Source organism: Eptesicus fuscus, chromosome 8, assembly GCF_027574615.1.
Source record: "Eptesicus fuscus isolate TK198812 chromosome 8, DD_ASM_mEF_20220401, whole genome shotgun sequence".
Classification (NCBI taxonomy): Eukaryota; Metazoa; Chordata; class Mammalia; order Chiroptera; family Vespertilionidae; genus Eptesicus; species Eptesicus fuscus.
Genome location: NC_072480.1, coordinates 65405967 through 65424992, shown reverse-complemented (window position 1 = coordinate 65424992; position 19026 = coordinate 65405967). Strand labels below are relative to the sequence as shown.

General features: G+C 42.8%; 1 protein-coding gene and 1 non-coding gene across 3 annotated transcripts in view; both read left to right on the top strand.

Annotated features, from left to right (window-relative positions):
• The window catches only part of TMTC4 (transmembrane O-mannosyltransferase targeting cadherins 4), a 62851-nt gene that overhangs the window by 2570 nt on the left and 41255 nt on the right, over positions 1 to 19026 (top strand). For both annotated transcript variants that reach the window (XM_054719920.1, XM_054719921.1), the window contains 4 exons: positions 535 to 747; positions 4518 to 4633; positions 5783 to 5999; positions 12391 to 12478. In XM_054719920.1, the coding sequence (XP_054575895.1) occupies positions 589 to 747; positions 4518 to 4633; positions 5783 to 5999; positions 12391 to 12478 (580 nt within the window). In that variant the 5' untranslated portion in view covers positions 535 to 588. The remainder of the gene's footprint in view (positions 1 to 534; positions 748 to 4517; positions 4634 to 5782; positions 6000 to 12390; positions 12479 to 19026) is intronic.
• On the top strand, positions 4868 to 4969 carry LOC114232409 (U6 spliceosomal RNA). Its single transcript, XR_008556869.1, has one exon. It is a non-coding gene; the product is annotated as a U6 spliceosomal RNA (small nuclear RNA).

Genomic DNA, 19026 nt, shown 5'->3' with positions numbered 1-19026 from the left:
TGTGTGCCCTGCCTCGCTATCTCTATTAAACTCCTCTCCCAGATTTTCATCTAACTGGCCTGAGTTCTCAGAATCCCAGTCATGTTTCATGCCCCCCCCCCCCATCCCCCACATACAATGTGATAAGACCAAACCGTGAATATTTATTGATTTTTCTTGATTGGATGCTAAGATGGTAACTAATTTTTTTAATTTTGTAAACTGATTACACGGCTGTAAAAAAGTTATTTCCAATAGGAGGTTGATAAGTATAGGAGTCCATTACATCAGTGTTTCTCACAGATAATCCAGCATCGGAAACTCAGGGGTTTCCGTTTGCTAGGCTGCAGTTGGGCCCAGGAGAATCCGAATGTGTCCCAGGTGACTTTTCTGCCCACCAGAAGTTTGAAAACTGCAACTTAAACTTTCTAATGAGTGCATGCTCTAGAATTGCAGCATAGTGGCTGTCTAACTCTTACTCAAGGTATGTCCACTGTGGAAGCATTCCTAACAGTGCACTGATAAATAATTATATCACTGTTATTTTTCTCGCAGATTTCTAACCAGCATAATGCTGGAGCCGGAGACTGACAGCCTGCAGTTTTCAAAATGGCCGAGCTGGAGGCCGATTTGGAGCACATCATTCCATCCTCTGTCCCTCCTTTCTGGGCTAAGTTAGTCGTGGGATTTGTTTCCCTCCTGTGTTTCGCACGTAGCTATGATGGAGAGTTTGTCTTTGATGACTCTGAAGCTATTGTTAACAATAAGGTTCGTATCTTAATTCCTTCCTGATAAACTTACGTTAACCACTTGCCTATGTCTCAGTAATCATCTAAGTTTGTGTTGAATTATTTTCTATTAAACTTGGGTTAATGCCTGGGCTCCAATTGTACTCTGGATTCCCCATCTCTTTTAGATAGTGTCTCCTGGATTTAGGGCCCCTTTTATTGCTGGCAGCAGGGTCTCCAACCCCTGCCTCCCCTCGGGCTCTACCCTCCCCATATACCCTCTGTGATGTGAGGCCACAGGCCTCCCACATGTACCAGAGATGCTGTTATTCTAAGATTTCAAGGCAAGCGTGTTGTAGGGCATTGCAGACAGAGTATTTCAGGGTTTGTGATAAATCTCCCGAACTCTAGGGCAGAACTGTTCCAGGAAAAAAGAAAATCACACATATGCTGCAGTGATCATCCACCAAAAGGTACATCCTCAGCAGCAGGCAGCGAGCTGGCTTCTTTGTCCTTCGATGATAGCATCAGGACAGCTGCTGACAGCTGCTGGAGGGTGGGGAGCGCTGCAGTTCCTGCTCATTTCGTGTTCAGAGACTCAAATTTGCAGAGTCAGCAAAATCCCAGCACTTCTGCTCACCAGTGGGTGCTACATCGGTCCAGGGAAAGTGCTATCTCTTTCCCTTGCTACCTAGGGATAGGGAAGAAGATATAAGGTTGTGGGAAGGAAAGAAAAAGATTTCAGCGAGCTTAAAGAAAACCAGAACAAGTGAGTCGGAAGCAGGCAAGGGCCTAGAGGAGAAAGACCATGGAAATGGCCCAGGTTAGAGTCCTGTGACAATCTAGTTACTCAGCAGATGTTTTATGTGTATGCCTTCACCAATGAAGAGGGTTTGAAGGAATATACTAGTTTTTCTCTCTAGTAGGTGCAATTGTAGCAACTCTTTGTACCACTGTTTTTTAATGCTCTTAAATTTTTGCAGTCATGGATTCAACCAAATGTGGGAAAATTCATTATCACATTGAAAATATTGGGGAAAATTGTCTGTGGGACAAACATTCTTTTCCAGGAGGGGTGGGAGGAATGACTGTTTTGCATATATTTTATTTTAATGCGTTGCAACTGATTTTCTCTGTTTTGATGGCACAAACGACAGCATTGTTGATGCTTGTTTTTAATTCAAGTTCTTCATTTGTAGTTTTCCTCAATTCACCCAGCAGTTACTGCAGATGTTTCTATTTCAGTTCTCTTTAAAGCCAGGCTTAAAGGAAAAAGAAGGACGTTTGTAGCCCTAAGCAACTATGTATGTCACACTCGTGGCTTAATAGCTATAGAATTCCTAACAAGGATCCGAGGGTATGACTTGACTTTAAAATATTTATTCTTCATTTTATTGAGAGTTTCTTGACTCTTCCACTTTTGTTAAGTGGAAGGTATTTAAGGTGTTAACTTATATGGGGGAGAACTTCGATAAGCAAGGCCGGGACAGCTTGAGCTCTGTCGGATGTAGGATGCCCTGGGGGGTGGCTGTAGTTCTCTTTCCTTCTGGGTGGGGAAAGGCAGATGAAGCCACGTCGAGGCTCTACGGCACATTGTCTTGGCAGTGTTTTCTAGAGCATCACACTGCCCCTCTGTCAGCTTGCTAGCCGTCCCTTTTTTCTTTCGTGTTTCATGAAAGGCTCTTCTCCATTCATTGGCACCGTGCCTACCGTAATGTGCAGCAGGCTGTTACCGGGTGTTATTGGTGTTAAAGGCTGCTTTCCAGATGCGTCCTTGCAGTGTCGAGTTGCCTTCTTTCATTGAGATGATGATTTTCTCTGAGACGTGAAGTTAGCAGGAATTTCAGACATAACACGTCTTTTCCATAAATCCTTATCAGGAAAAATTTGCCTTCCTGTAGCGCGCCCTGCGTGTGTCGGCTACACCTAATCAAATATTTAGAGCTTCGTTGGTGTTTATTTACTGCTCAAGGGGAAGACAAGAGCCTCTGCCCCTTTCACAACCGGACAGGTGCTTCTGGGACAGTGCAAAAGGAGATGGACTCCAGTTTCGGAACTGAGTGGACTCAGTTGGTGGGTGGACTACAGGGCCTTCCAGAAATATCTGACCGACTCAGAGAGGGTGTTGGTACACTCAAGGCCTCTGAAGCTGACACCCAATGGAAGAGAACTGCCGCCTCAGAGTAGGTATCAGGTGACCAACCTTGTATCTCTTGCCTCTTCTCAAGCCTGTCCCTTTGAGCCAGCAAGCCCTTAAGTAGCCAGGACTCACTGAGCTCCACTGTGTGCCATGGACACTGGGGGCTCCCTGGACCAGCCACGATTTGACACACTTCCTCTGTTTGGGGCATTCCCCGCCTTCTGGTTGTCAGACGCTACAAAGACTGTCCAGTTCAGATACAGACACAGGCGTCGGCTCTCCTGTCAGGGGTACCACCTGTTGGAGTGAGGAGCTAGTCTTGCTCAGAGGTGGGGTCTGGAGGCGCCCAGGCAGCCTCAGGGAGGGGCCAGCGGTGGGAATTGTGGGTGTGCTTCTGGCTGCACAGTCCTGACCTGGTTTCCCAGCCCACCTGGGAGTCCGGGAACCTTGCACTAACTTTAAAGCCTTCCCTTTTTGCTCACGTTAATCAGAGTTGATTTTGGTTACTGCACAGTCTTGACTGATAATATCATGCGGTGCTCAGAACATCGTGATTTCTAGTCCCTAAAATATTCCTGTGTAATTATGCTTTAAAGAGAAAATTAATATCCAGTTTTGTTACTCCACAGTAGCCTGTCTGCCTTCCTTCTTGTTGGACACAGTTTAAACAATCTAGTTTCATATTTAAATGTAAAAAAAAAGAAAAAGATGTATTTTTAAGCATCTGTAGTATAGTACCAAATTACTTTAGTAGCAAGATAGGTATAATTTTTTAAATTACTTAGTGATATTTATCTTTAAAAATTATGTGGAAGTTGTTTTTCCTTTAATATTACTATCTGCTTAGCTCCTGACTAAAAATGAGAAACTTAAAAAAAAAATACATGTTTGTCCACACTCATGAGAGAGGGTAATAGTGATCTCATTTAGCTATATGGTCCATTCATTCATTCAGCATAGATTAAGCATCTTCCATGTACCCCCAGCAAACACCAATGTGCCCCAGGCCTCTCAGAGCCCCAGGCCAGCGGGGCAGACAGATAATAGTCACTAGACTATAAATCGCCAGTGTGCCAGGTGCTCTGAGGATGGGTGCAAGATGCCCAGGACCCACAGAAGGGAAATTGCATCAGCTTAGAAAGGTCATAGCTCAATGGCTGAGATAAGAATGGCAGGAGGAGCTGAGTTGTGAAGAGTTGAGGAGTGACCAGCTGGATGGAAACCTGAACATGCAAAGCCTTTGAGTGGATGGTAGCAAGAGCTGTGTGGGGACCAGACGAAGGCCATTAGCAGATCACTGAGTCCAAGAGATGATCCTGCAGAGGCTGGTGGGAGCCAGAGCACCCGGACTGTGGCATCTCTGTCAAAACGTCAGCTTTGTCGGGGGAGAGGAGGAGCTGTAGCATTGTTTTAAGCTGAGGTGGGTAGAGCAACTCGATTTGCATTTTGGAAAGAGCAATGTGGAGAACGTGTCAGAGGGCCCAGGAGACCCGCCAGCAGGCCTGCCTGTGTCCTAGGTGAGTGATGATGGTGGCTCAGCCCAGGTGGTGGAGGCGTTGGAGAATAGAGGTATAGGGAACTTTAAAGAAGGGGACGCGGTGAGGGCTTAGCTCTGGGTTCAGGAGTCATGACTCCTTTGTCCTGAATGTCCTCTGGTTGTGTTCCTGCAGGACCTCCGAGCAGAAACGCCCCTTGGGGACCTGTGGCATCATGACTTCTGGGGCAGTCGGCTGAGCAGCAACACCAGCCACAAGTCCTACAGACCTCTCACCGTCCTGACTTTCAGGTGAGGTATGGCTGTGGGCTGCACGCGAGGGCCACCCACAGCTTGTGCATTATAATATACCAGGTTGCATGTGACAGGATTCCCGGGGTCTAGGAGTCAAGGGAATAGTTCCTAGGGAAGCATAAGCCACTCACCTCTATGGGCTTCCAAGAAGTACGTGATAATTCTAACTGTTAAGGAGTTGGGTCACAGGAAGACGGAGAGAGCCTGCCTGTGGAAACGTGATTGCAGGGCTTGCTTTGGCAGGAAAGGTGCTAAAAGTGGAACAAAAATACAGAGGTTAGCATGGCCCCTGTCAAGGATGACATGCACATGGGTGAAGTGTCTTATTTTTCACAGCTCTTGGAGGTTGGACCCTGTGCTAGTGCATACCTAGGAAACAATATGAGACAAGGCAACATGTGGCATCACATGAAATTGTCACTTTTTTTCCCACTACAAATAAAAGGCATCCATCTTCCTGCTGTTACCAAGTCAATAGGCAAAAAAAGAAAAAAGTTAAAAACAATCTCACTCTCCCCATTAATCAGGGAGCTGTTTGCATGAAAGAGATTTATTCACCACACAGAGTTTCTATTCATAGCCATTTCTTTGACGCATTAAATACTTGTCTATAGATCTCTCAAAGAAGCATGGAGATGATGAAATGGAACCACTGGTAATGGAAACGCAGTCAGAAATAAGAATCCCTGACAATGAAAAAGTGGTTCATTGTTCAGAAGGCTGGTAGAAAAACTGTAAAGTACTTTTTTTTTTTTTTTTTTTGAATAAGCAAGTTACATGACTATCTTATATCCAGGTTCCTGTGGGGTAGCCATGAGTAATGTGTGATCAATTTTTTTTTTCAGTCTTGCCTTTTTTGCACTTAAAAAATTCCTCTCGCTTTCCCTCTCCACGTATTTTCTGTCCCACTCCTCTGAGATCCCCTTGTCGTCTATTTCCCCCTCTGCAGCTAATTGTTCTTGCCTTCTCTCCAATTTTCTTAGCTTAGCGGCATTGTTTATCTGGGTGTTACTGTAACCAACATTGCACAAAGTCTTTCTCTTCTCCTTTTAATATTTTTACTCACCAGCCTTTTCCTTTAGATGGCTTGCATTTTACTTCAGGTGCTTCTGCGCACCTGGTGTGAGCACCCTTCCTTTGCTACAGGATTAACTACTATTTGTCGGGAGGCTTCCACCCCGTGAGTTTCCACGTGGTCAACATCCTCCTGCACGCCGGCATCTCGGTCCTCATGGTGGATGTCTTCTCGGTGCTGTTTGGCGGCCTGCAGTACACCAGCAGAGGCCGGAGGTTAAACCTGGCCCCCAGGTCATCCTTGCTGGCCGCTCTGCTGTTTGCTGTGCACCCGGTGCACACTGAGTGTGTGAGTATCACCCACCCGCGGCCTCTGCACGTGTGTCGGTGTGTTTCCTAAAGCAGGCTTCCTTTAAATGCTCGTAGGGCTGTGGTGGTGCCCTGCCAGGCGTTTGAGACCATTGAACGCAGGTCCAGCAGGTCTCTCTTACGGAAAAATGCAGAGTCCCCAATTGACGAAGACTTTATAATGGCAGCATGGTTTGCTCGCTGGTGATGCTCTCAGGTTCCCTCCTATACCCACGCTGTGAAGGTATGCATGTTGCATGTTGCCTGGCTTTGGGGTATACAAGCTAGAGGCCAGGATTACCTTTCTCCATTTTCCTGTGTTAGCTGAGAGGTGTATAGTTTGCAAAAGACTTCCTCGTACTGTCGCGATTGTCACAAAAACTCTGTGGGATCAGATGGGGCAGCATCACAGTTTCACTTTACAGAAGAGGAACTGGCCTGGGAGAACAGGTAAAGGACTTCTCCCAGGGCAGTCATGTGGCTGCCGATGTAGGAATAGAACTGGGAACCTGGTTGTCCCAGGTCTGTGCAGAGACGCTGCCGCCATACTCTTGAGTTGAACTAGAAAGTGGGTCCCCAAGTCCTGCTGTGAAATTACTCACGAATTCTCCCCACCTTCCTTCTCCTCTCCTTGGCGCCCCCTGCATTATTCTCTTCCCCTGGACATGTGGTTTGGCAGCTCCTGATGGGCCTGACCCGCTGTCCTGTGGGCCGTGCCTTGATTCCACTGAGCTGCTGCTGAGTATATTTGGTACAAACCATACGGGGTTTTCAGAAACCACGCTACCCCCACCTCCATGGGAACCCTTTGAAAAAGTAAATCATCAATGTTTGCTGAGGTAAAATATTTAATTTTAATCATTCATTCTGTGAGCATGAAGTACCTCATATAAAATACTACATGTACTTTATTACTTCTCCACAACTGATTTCTGCATTCAATGTGTTATTTAAATACCTACACGTTAACCAAGTGCTTTGAGCATCTTGGAATTAAGTTTCAAAATATTGAGCAGAATTCCTGCCTTTAGCGTCTGATTTTATAAATTTTCTTAAACTACCTATTCTTTGGCATTAAGAGGATTGTGGAATTGTTCTTTCAATGTTCTTCTAATATCTACTTTAAAGCTTTAAAAAATTCTCATAATTTTTTACTTCAGCAAATTCAGAGGACTTAATGTATTGGCAAGCTGGGAACTGCTGCAAGCTATACATTGTGTTCAAATTAGAATTTGTTTCTGTCCTAGTTCTCTTTATGGTCTAAGTGTTTGTTGGGATTCAGAAATAGTGTACACATTAATCAGAAATAAGGGAATTTCTGGCAGAAGTACTGATTTGGTACTTATCTGATGTTGTGTGATCTTAAAAGCAAAATCAAACATTTGAATTATTAACCAAAGAAGTTTTTCTAAAACTCTGATTTTAAATATTGAGAAGTTAGTTTATAAACAAGTTTGAAATGCCAACAAGTATAACTGGATGTGCACACACCTCCCCAGATAAATGCCCTCCGGGGATGTTACCACCAAAATTCTACATTTGCGATATTTAAAAATAAGCCCAAAGAAGTCTAGCTTTAGGAGAAAGGGGAGTATCTGAAAAAATTTCTTAATGTCTCCCACCCTTCCATTCTGTGAAAGTCATTCGAATTCATAATGCAAGGAAAAGTTTAGGGTCATTAGAAATTAGCATTCCCAAGACAGATAATTTATATATTCACCTTTCATTGTTTTGACAAATAGTCAGTATTCAGTTTCCTCTTATCTTCATCTCCCTGTTTATTTTCTCCTCTACATGTAACCCAGCTTTAAAGTGAGCATAAAGCAGGACTACCCCAAGGATCAGATGGAGGGAGAGCTCCTCAGCGGGTTCCAGGCCAGGACCGAGGAAGCCGCCCTGTGCTGTGGGCGGGGGCCTGGGCACAGCATCCTCACCTCCCACCCCCGCTGCGCATTGACCTGGGATGAGGATTGAGGATTTGGGAGTAATTGTGCTGCTTCTGTTTACGTTTATTAAGGGAAAGTAGTGGCAGTGTAGGCCCCTCCAGTGTTAGTGCTGTACTAGTAAATGTCCCTATATTAACTTCGATGTGCTTTGTGTCTTGACATGAATATTGAGGATGTTTTTGCACACTGAAAATAAGAACCTGCATTTTCTGTGCCCTGGCTGGGTGACTCGGTTGGAGCATCGTTCCATGCACCAAAGGGTTGTGTGTTCGTTTCCCAGACAGGGCACATACCTAGGTTGTGGGTTCCATCCTTGGGGCGCATGTGGGAGGCAACTGATGGATGTTTCCCCCACATTGGTGTTTCCCTCTCCCTCCCTTCCTCTCTCTATAAAAATCAATAAAAAACATATCCTTGGTTGAGGATTTTTTTAAAAAAAGAGCCTACATTTTCCAGTCTTTGGGGTGATCAGCCATCCACTTTGCTTAAGACTAAGGGGGTTATGGAATAGCCGTAGGCAACCTGAGATCGGTCAGTCACACCCTACAGACTTCCTATCTCATGGTCTCCAGTTGGTAGTAAAATAATTGTAATCCTTTTGGTTGTTGTTTTATTTTATTTTTAAAGTTTTTATTGTTGAAAGTATTACATGTGCTCCCTCTTTCCCCCCATTGACCCCTTCTAGCCCACCCCCGCCCCAGCCCTTCACCACCCTATTATCTGTGTCCATGGGTTATCCATATATGCATACATGTAATCAGTTTTATTTTGCTTTCCAATTCATATGAATGTCTCTTATTTTCAACTATGCCACCCCAAATCACTCTGGGGTATTTGTAGATGGTAAGGGCTCCAACACACTAGTCACCAGAAGAGGGAGGGGAGCTAAGGGAGGAGGTTCCCCAGTTCCTTGTCTCTTTGGAGACCAGGAAGCAGTCCTGGGGGTTCCCTGAGGACACGGTGCAATTGTAAGTTTTCGTTTTCTTCAGAGCATTGATGAAGATGTCAAGTTGCTTGAATTTGGGTATCAGAGAGGGATGCTCAGGCCTCCTTAATCTGCCCATTCAATAAACCCAGAGCTTAACGCTGAAAGAGGTGGGTGGGGAAACATTCCCCTGTCACCTTCTCCTAATTCCTCCCTGCGGCCCCTGTGCACATTGTTCCTAGTGGGGAAAAAAGTGAGCCACCTGCTTTAAGGATTTGGGAGGGTTGTGGGGAGGGGGGATGGTTGGCAGTGATTCCTCTAGAGAACTGTGGGGGAGGAAGAAATTTTAGTCTAGGTTTTTTCAGCTGGTCTAATAATTAAATCAACATGAGACAGATTAACAAGAGAAAATAACCAAATTTAATTACCTATGTATGTATGGGAGCCCCACATACATGAGAAAGTCAGAGATCCCACATACATGAAGATTCAGAGACAGAAAAGGGAAAATGAGGTATAGAAGGCATCCTGCACCAAGGAATGATAGGAGATGCCTTGGGGTATAGGAGAGGGGGAGGGAGAGAAATTTGCAGTCTGATAAGAGCAGATGTTCAGTAATTAGAAGTTTGCCCTGCCCTATAGGTAGTTCATGAAAAGTTATTTCTGGTAATAAGTCATTAAGGGCAAGGCCCCCAATTTAGATTTTTGGATAGTTAAGGGAAGAGCAAAAATTTCTCCTGAGCCCACAGGGTCTCAGCTGCCTTCAGCTCAAAATAGCAGGCCAAAATGGTGCACCGTGGGGAAATTTGTTCTGAACCCCTTCACAATCCTGATATGAATGTTTCAGGTTATTTGTAAGAAAAAAATAGCCTTTGTAAAGAACTTTGCCTGAAAATATGTTATGCAAAAATCAGAAAGGAAGAGTCAAGTCTCTGTACTCATGCCCGTTTCCCAGTTAGATGTGGTGCCTGCTTGGATAGCCTCTTACAATCTTGTCTGTGAAATCTCTTTAATATGTGAAAAATTTACTGTAAGGACTAAATACTCTTCTTACTTTAAAACAATTGCCATAGTGTTTTAAAAGCCGTTTTTCTTTATGTCAAACCATGTAATGTATATTGCGTAAAACTTGGTAGCGTCTTCACCAGCCAGCCAAAGGAAGAATATTTGTTTTAAAAAATAAGTGATGTGTAAAGTTCACATTAGTGAACCTGCATCAAGAGTTCAAGACCAGAATGCATAGTTGCCCTTAGCATTTCATATCTAATCTGTGTAGCGGGAAACTCCTACTAAAAGGTTAGTCTTTTACTGTCCCTAGGTAACAAGTGGTTGGTTGTTTTGGCCCCTGTTCTTGGATTTATCCAAACCGCTTCCTTCCCCTCCACTCCTTTCAAGGAACCTTTTTCTCTGAACCCCCTTCCCAAACCCTCCATGATCTGAGGACCCCTTTTGGATAAGCTCCTCTGGGTTGACTTTGCTTGTTTTATTCTCTCTAAGGAATTAGGGTTCCGGGCCATCCTCAGGCTCTGTAGATAGCCACAGCTGGAAGATGCCCTCCTTTCTCTCCCATCTCTCTCCTGGCGGCAGGCCCACAGGACCAGCTGCTCCATCCCTCACTCACCAAGGTGCTCTGGAGCCCCTGCCTGCCTCACCCTCAGCTGCTGTGTCCTGTTTTCATTCCTTTCTGCTCCTCACATTGACAGAAGCACAATTTGGGATTCATGCGGGAAACTAACCTTTTGCACTCGGATGTCGAGTATGACTCGACACGGTTAGCATCGGTAGCAGGAATCGAGAAAAAAGCAAGCGAGTGCAAAGGGTTAACAGTGAGCCAGGACCTACTGTGTGCTCTGCTCGGTTTCACTGCATTCCTGTTTTACTACATCCCTCATTGAGTGAGCTACAGGCCAGACTGTTCAAGAACTCTCATTGCATATTTACTTCACTCGTGACGTGATTGCACAGTTTAACCCTCTGGCATGCCGGCATAGTCATTCAGACCTGTGGAGCCTTAGTCCTTAGCTTCCTTCTTGGATGTGGGTGGCATTCACAGGTTGGAGTCATCAACCCTTTCAGTCTTCTCAGAGACTTTGGGACACCCCAGGCTGCCACGTGCACCTGCATCGGGAGTTCAAGATCAGAATGTGTAATTGCCCTCAGCTTTCATAGCTAACTAGTGTGGCGGGCAACTCGCAAAAGGCTTTCTTTATAGCTATTGCTTATACACACACTCGTGGTATATATGTAAATATAGTAATTTCATGTTCATTGTATGTTATCTTATTTCCATTTATAGAATAGTCTTTATTCTGTATCTCATATATCATATATGCCCTTTAAGAAAAGGTGAACTTACCAGTCATTAAAGTGATACCTAAAGAATCACTTTGATAAATGTCACATCCAGGCGCTAGTTAGTAAAGAATGCCACATAAACTAGCCCAATACTCATGGGTGGAATTCTGCGTCTTTCATTGCCACGAAACATTTGGAGAACACTAATTGAAGTAATCAGCCTGAAAGAAATGAAACGCGAATTGCATATTGCTTCATTGTCACTAATATAAAGAAGGGAAGGACAGTCGGCAGATGTAGAAAATGGGGGGAGGAATGGTAGAAATGTTATTCTGTTTTTGTCTTGTCGATTGCCTTTGAAGCATTCTTTCCAGATTAACCCACTTCATGTGGTCTGAAGGGAGGAAAAGGTGGCAGAGGCAGCTTTGAGTAATTATTCCTGTCTTTTTCTATCTGCCTGATGACTCTTAACCCTTATTTCCCACCTTCTCTTCATGTTTTGAATCAAATTTTCTTTTTTAAGTATCATTCCCTTTCAGCTGATAGCATTTTCCACGTGACAGTCCACTTTGGAGACATCAGAAGCACAGGTCTCTGCCGCCCTTGGGGACAGGGTGCTAAAGAACAGGGCTTCTGCTGCGTACATGCATCGCTGACTGTGTCCAGCCCACACAATAGCCATCAGTGGATTCAAAGCAATCCGACTTTCTCTTAGAAACAGTTAACTCAAGTCCTAGACCAAAAGCATAAGAAAACCAATCTACACTAATAAAAGAGTAAGATGCAAATTGACCATACCTTTGTGACACCCACCAGCCAATCAGGAGTGAGTATGCAAATTAACCCAACAAATCTGGCAGGTTAATTTGCATATGCCGGTGCTGAGCGGCCAGGGGCGGGGCAGCAGGTGTTCCACACAGCCCCAGCCACTCCGGGCCTCTGGGCAGCGTGGGAAGGCGGAAAGACGGCTCCAGGCCGGAGCGAAGGTGGTGCCAGCAGTGAGGAGAAGGAAGGCCTGTTCTTGCATGAATCTTTGTGCATCGGGCCTCTAGTTCTAAGATAAGACCACAGGCTGTTGCAGGTACGCAGATTATTTTAATAGAGATGGCAGAGTCTAATAAGGTTTTTGTTTTCTATTTCTAAGGAATTTGTATTTCCTAGGTTTAGGATTTGTCAAAAAAGAATTTTTTCTAATGTAAATTTCTTTTTCTTCCCCTTCTTTTAAGGTTGCTGGTGTTGTGGGCCGTGCAGACCTCCTGGGTGCCCTGTTCTTTCTGTTATCCTTCCTGGGCTACTGTAGAGCGTTTAGAGAAAGTAAGCGTGATGTTTGTCTTCTTAATTTTGAGATGGGAAATTATTTGCTTATATAAGGTCATCCCTTTGAGGGAATGTGGGGAAAAGGTGTATGCCCTCTGTAGGTGTCTTGTTTCACTCCATTGCTTTTTTAATAACTCAGAGTTTGTACATCAGTCGTCACACAGGAGCAGCCTGCTGTGCGGCGAGACCAAGAGCTTCTGCCCTAGGCACTGAAGCAGTTGTGATTGATTTTTGTGATTTTATTTCCAGCAAAATTGTAGGAGAAAAAATGCTTTTGGTTCTTTTTTATTAAAACCTCATGGAAGGGAAAAAAAAAATAGAAAAATGCTGAAATGGATAGCTATGCACCTGGAGTGTGAGGTTCTTTTTTTTTTCATTGGAGCATTATTAATACTTACAAAGTCTGTTGACTTTTCTCAAAGACAACTCTAAAGTTTCAGGAAGTACCATTTTATTAATTTTAACATATCTTCCTTTAAAGTAACTACTTTCTATTCTGAGTAGATTTCAAAGACATCAGAAGTGCTTTTTGAAGGAAGTATTAAATGTTGATAGTTTTAACATATGTCGGGCACATTATTTAGGAGGTATAATAAAACCTCCCTTTAATTCTAAAGATTGTTCTTATGAAATAATGGAAAAATTATCAGGACACTAAAAATTCTATCAAGTGAATTGATACATTTATTAGTCTCCTTTAATTGAATATTCTCACAGAATGGTGAAAAAATAAAGACATTGTATATTGTTTTCCTGGGTCCTTTTACAAATCTTTTTTCTGTTCCAATTTATATACATATATTTTCTGATATATGTGTCTGTTTTTAATTCATATGTAAATTATAAAATTATATCTGAGAGCCATTCAGACAAAAGAGAAATTTTTTTTTTTAATAAAGCCTTTGGAAATGTAATACCACAGGTAAAAGTGCTTAATGTGTGATGCGTTTTCAATTAATACTTTGATTCATGAAAAATTAGTCAAGCATGTTTCAGTATTAATGGAACTATCTTAACTCTTAACAGCAACATAACCTTTCTTTTTTCAGTTCAGGAGCATTCTTTTCACATTTATGACATTTTTACTTTAAAATTGGAAGGAGACTTTATAAAGAGATTTGTTATAGGCCTTTCATGTTAAGGATGCAGATGTTTTCGAGAAAGCTAACCTGGGAATATTTAGTGTGTGCACTCCAACAACAGTGGTTGATGTGGCTTCGGCGGAAACCCTTTTAGGAATATGAATAGGTTTTCATTTGGTTGAAGCGACTTAGAACAGTTAGGAGACAGATGGATGGGTAAGGAAGCCTTTGAAGAAGCCTTCCTGATGGCCTCGTGTCTACAGGAAGGCCCGACCTTCCCGGGCTTTGGTGTTCTGTTCACTTGAACCCTCCTTAGGAAAAGGAAAGAGTGGATTAAATGGAGCCTTTGGACCCACCTCCAGACGGGTGTGGCCCCTCGCAGTCACCGACAGCTTCTTTAGTCTTTGGAAAATAGAAATCTGTAGGAGGTTGTCCCTCTACAGGCATCCAGGCCTCAGGGTCTTGACCCTGGAAGTTATTTTTGGCCACAGACTTTTGCTTCCTTTCTGTCCTCTGACTGTGGCCTCTTGCCCACGCAGGCATTGAGTTAAACTGTCTCAGAATGATTTCTTCTTGGACGTTTAAAGTGGGCTGGGTGCTCAAGCTGCACTCTCCATCCTTGTGAGTTGGTTTTCGCTGCTGCTTTCAGTTCCCACCCATTGTTTTCACAGACGGTGCTGGAATGATTCAAATCTGCCTCCCAAGCTTGTTGCGGGTCTGGAGGTGCAGAACAACGGGGACTCTGGAGAGAGGAACTTACACTCAGTTACTAGCTTATTTGGAGGAAGTCCTGTGTCCTACACACAAGGCAGTTCTCTGTCCCCTCCCCAAGAAGGTTCTGTGTCCTGAGCCCCACCCGCTGTAACCTCAGGATTGAGCAGACCAGATGCCCAGCCCTGTCCCTTGCTCTACTCAGGCGGCACCACTGGAACAGCCCCTCCACGCTGCCGGCCGCTGCCCTGTCCTCTCCTGTCCGCAGCTCCCAAACCCCTCTTTGTCTCAGCGCTGATGAAGTTGGGTGGAGCCTTTCCTCGTCTCTGTTGACACAGGCGCTGTGTGTTCAGCCTCTCTTCTGTGTGTCAGATCCTCCGTACTCCTTTTTAAACGTGCTAAAATAGAAACTACTTCTGCCCTGGCCGGCGTGGCTCAGTGGTTAGAGCGTTGGCCTGCACACCAGAGGGTCTTGGGTTCCATTTCTAGTCAAGGGCAAGTACCTGGGTTGCAGGTTCCATCCCTGGCCCTGGTGTTTGGGAGGCAACCAATCGATTTTCTCTCTCTCGCCCCCTTCCCCCGCCTTTCCACTCTCCAAAAGTCCATGGGGAAAAATATTCTCAGGTGAGGATTTTAAAAAAACACAGCTTTTTTGTTTATAGAGAATTAACTTTCTGGGATAATTTTTAAACATCATGTTAATGTCCAACTTCACAAATATGATGGCCGAGTCTTGTTTAAGAGGAGCAAACTTTTCACAAACTAGTAATAGCTTTACAGAGGAGAAACAGTGAGAGCTCCGTGCAAAAATAATTCTGGTTAAGGAATTCATGATGAGACACTTCTGGTTCTGTTCTAAAATGGCACACAGGATTATCAGGGTTGGTCATTCATTCTTTCACCAACAATGAATCAAACAGGAGGGCATCCTTTGTAGCAGGCCCTGGGTCAGGCACACAAAAACTAGAAGGACACAGCCCTGCCCTTGAAGGACGTAGAGCCTGGCATAGTTTGACTAAAATAAAGCTTCCATTATTCAGATTGCTCAGGGAACAGAATATTCTGGTTTCCCATACTACCCTGTCAACTTTTTCCTCCCTGTAGCCTCCTCACCGCAGGTACTCAGTAGGTATCCCCTTCTTTTCGTGGTGTGTTTATGCAGAATTGATGACTGTGACCTCTGTACTGCTAATTTCTTTGTTTGCCCTGGGATGTACAATTTATTATTTTATTGAGATATAATTGACCTATAACGTTGTATTCGTTTTAGGTGTACATCATAATGCTTTGATATATGTATATATTACAAAATGTTCACCATAATAAGTCTAGTTGATATCCATTACCCCACATAGCTATACCTTTTTTTTTTTATATAAGAACTTTTAAGATTTACTCTCTTAGCAACTTTCAGATATACAATACAGTATTAACTGCCGTCACCATGGTGTACATTACACCCCAGGACTTATCTATAATAATAAAAGGGTAATATGCTAATTAGACCGACATCCTTCCGGACAAAGCCAGGGCCGGAGGGAAGCCAGCCCAGGTCCCAGGTGCCTGTTGGTGGCCAGAGGGAGGTTGCCTGGGTCCTGGGTGCCAGAGGGAAGCTGGTGCCGGTAGCTGGGGGAAGGAAGGCCTACTCTTGCATGAATTTTCGTCATCGGGCCTCTAGTTTATTTTATAACTGGCTGTTTGTACCTTTTCACCACCTTCATCCACCCCATCTCCCACCCCACCTCTGGCAACTACTACTCTGTTCTCTCTATGAGTTTGGTGTGTATGTTTTTTTAGACCCCCTCATAAAAGTGAGATCATACAGTATTTGCTTTTCTCTGTCTGACTTATTTCAGTTAGCATAATGCCTTTCAAGGTCTGTTGAGTTGCAAATGACAAGATTTCCTTTTTTATGGCTAGATAATATTCCATTGTGCACATGTGCCACATTTTCTTTATGCATGGTCTGTCAATGGACACTTAGATTATTTCCATATCTTGACGATTGTAAATAATACTGCGGTGAACATGGTGCATGTGTCCTCTCGAGATAGTGATTTTGTTTCCTTTGGGTAAATACCATGAAGTACAATTGCTGGATCATATGGTAATTCATTTTATATTACTAATTTTTTTCATTTACTCTCTATTAAATTTCTTGATACTAATGGACATTGGGTGTGTATATTTTCATCTGGACTTTGAGATATCTCAAACAATAGTCACACATTTTTATTTTCCCCCATCGAGTCAGTGTGGACTGTAAAAAACACTGGGGGAGGAGGGGGGGATAAACACGTCATGGCAATGAGGAATCCTTGGGCCAATTGCTCGTGTTGTCCACATGTTTGCAAGTATTCCACTGGGACCCAAAGCTCTTCTGTGGTGGAAGGTCAGCCCAGCATTTATTGAATACAAATACTAATGCTATTTATGATTTAAATTTATGTTTAAAGTGACCTGGTCTTTGTTCTTCTTGGAACTGAACATAAATTCAAAGAAAGGTCTAACATTAGTTGCATATAAACTTGAAGTTCAAGAAAGGTTTTTGCAGAGAAACAGATTTAATATTTTTTTATAAGGAAACAAAATATTGAGTACTCTAAAATTAATGATGGAACTAGTTCAAAAGCTCTTTCAGAGGATATATATTTTTTTGATAACCTCATTAGCTTTCTTTATAGATGCGATGTCTGTATTATAAACCTTGGGACAATTTTTAACTGCCTGAGTTTAACAACAAGCCATTCTGTACTAACCTCCAGAATCCTGGGGTTTTTATAAAATGAAAAAAATCTGCACACATAACATTTGCCCTTTTGTGGGTGTGTGCTTAAATTGAGTATCTCTAAGCAAGATCTTTTGAAACAGAATCCTTTTTCAAAAAAAAAAAAAAAAAGAAGTTTCCTTATAAAGGAAGCATACATTTTCTCATAAAAAGAAAAAACACTAAGTCAGATGAAGTCGATGGTGCACTAGTTACTATTTCTGAATGCCCAAAACAAAAAGTTTTATTCTTATGATATGACATCTTTTCAATATTTATCTCTCTCTTAAAACCTCATACTTCGAAAAAAAAAAAAAAACCCCTCATACTTCGGATTGGGAACATAATCTCTCTGCGTGATAAACTTGCTAGAATGACCAAAACAATTTTTCAAAATTGATACCTTAAAATACATGTTTCATGGAAGTGAGAACTATGAAGAGAAATTTAATCAGTCTCACTTATAGTGGGGAGGAGGGAATCTTTTCGGGGGTGGGGGGCAATGAATTTGCTACATAACTAGAACAACCATTTTAAATTCTAATCCATTGTAAAAGACCAGATCTTAAATCTCAGTTGTTTTAAATTCTTAAACTTTATTTGCTAATTGCTTTCCTTATCATAGTTCAGGCAGCTGAAATAGAGTAACTCTAACTCTTGAGCTATCATTTCCTCATATTTTTGTTCTGATTTAAGACATCTCTTTTTCTTTGACTTAGAATCGTGCTAGCTTTAAAAAAAAAAAATAGGTCAGTTGAGTAAGTCACATAGTGTAGGCCTCTTGTTTTTGGATTTGGGGTCCTTGCCAACTGAATTGTGACAGCAGTATTCATGTGTGTTCTCTTTCCTCGGCCCTCGTGTTCCTTTGGTTTCTGCATGTCTCGATTTCCCCGGAATGGCCCTGTATTTTAGCACGGCAGTGCCTGTCTTCTTTCATTCTCTGGGGGGAAGCACTGCTTAGTTGGCTCCAACTTTTGGACAGAGAATCTGATGCTCATTGTGTCGCTCTGGCAAAGAGAGTCGGGGCCACCTGTCAGGGTGGCGTGGTTCCCACACGCAACACGACGTGCCAGTTTCAAGGCGGCGGAGATGCCAGGCATTGAGTGGTGAAGAGGGTAGCTGGTATAATGCGATGCTTTTTCTGAAAGATCTTCCCACTGGAAAATAGTGCCAAATCCGAGGCACGTGCTTCATTAAATGGATCACATCTGTTGGCACTTGTGGGTGTTAGCACTGACAAGTATCTTTCCATTAGTGAGTGCATTTTTGTGTTCCGCCCCCTCCCCCCCGCCCCGTGCTCCCTGTACTTCATTAATCTTTGCCTCCATTTACCTAAGTGGTTGAATTATCTTAGATGGTAGAGACATATACAGAAACAAGGAAAATGTTTTCTAGGCCTGTCTCTATTAAATTCTGGATCATAAACTGTTGATGTTTCCTATGCTGCATGATTATCTTAGAGCAAGTTGTCTTCTTAAGTGATGGGAGATGTCTCGTGGTGTAAAAAGAGCTTGTGGTTTTTTTCTCTTCTCCTGGGTACTAAAACTGTAGCAGACTGAATGGAGGTGAGATGGAGAATGCTGTCAAGCAATGCACCAGTTAGAATTCCCTATTTGGGGGAGATTTATTTTAATAAAAATATTCATAAATGCAACTACTGGAGACCACATCTGCCTCTCAGGATTTATTTTTACTGTTTTTACAGTTACTTCCAAATTTAAAATTAAAATAGTCCATTTTTCTTATGCCTTTTTAATATTCCTTATCTAATTTTTTTAAATTGATTTTTTTTAAAAAGAATCACACAATGAAGAATTTAATTTTCCATTGTGAAGAGTTTCAAAGACTAAATTAAAAGTGGAAAGACTTGACTTTGGGCTGTATTCGTTTACATTAAACAAATTGTTAACTTTTTGATATTAAATTACCAAAACGTTAAACTGCTTAACAAATATAATTAAATAAGACTTCCGGTAGACATGAAA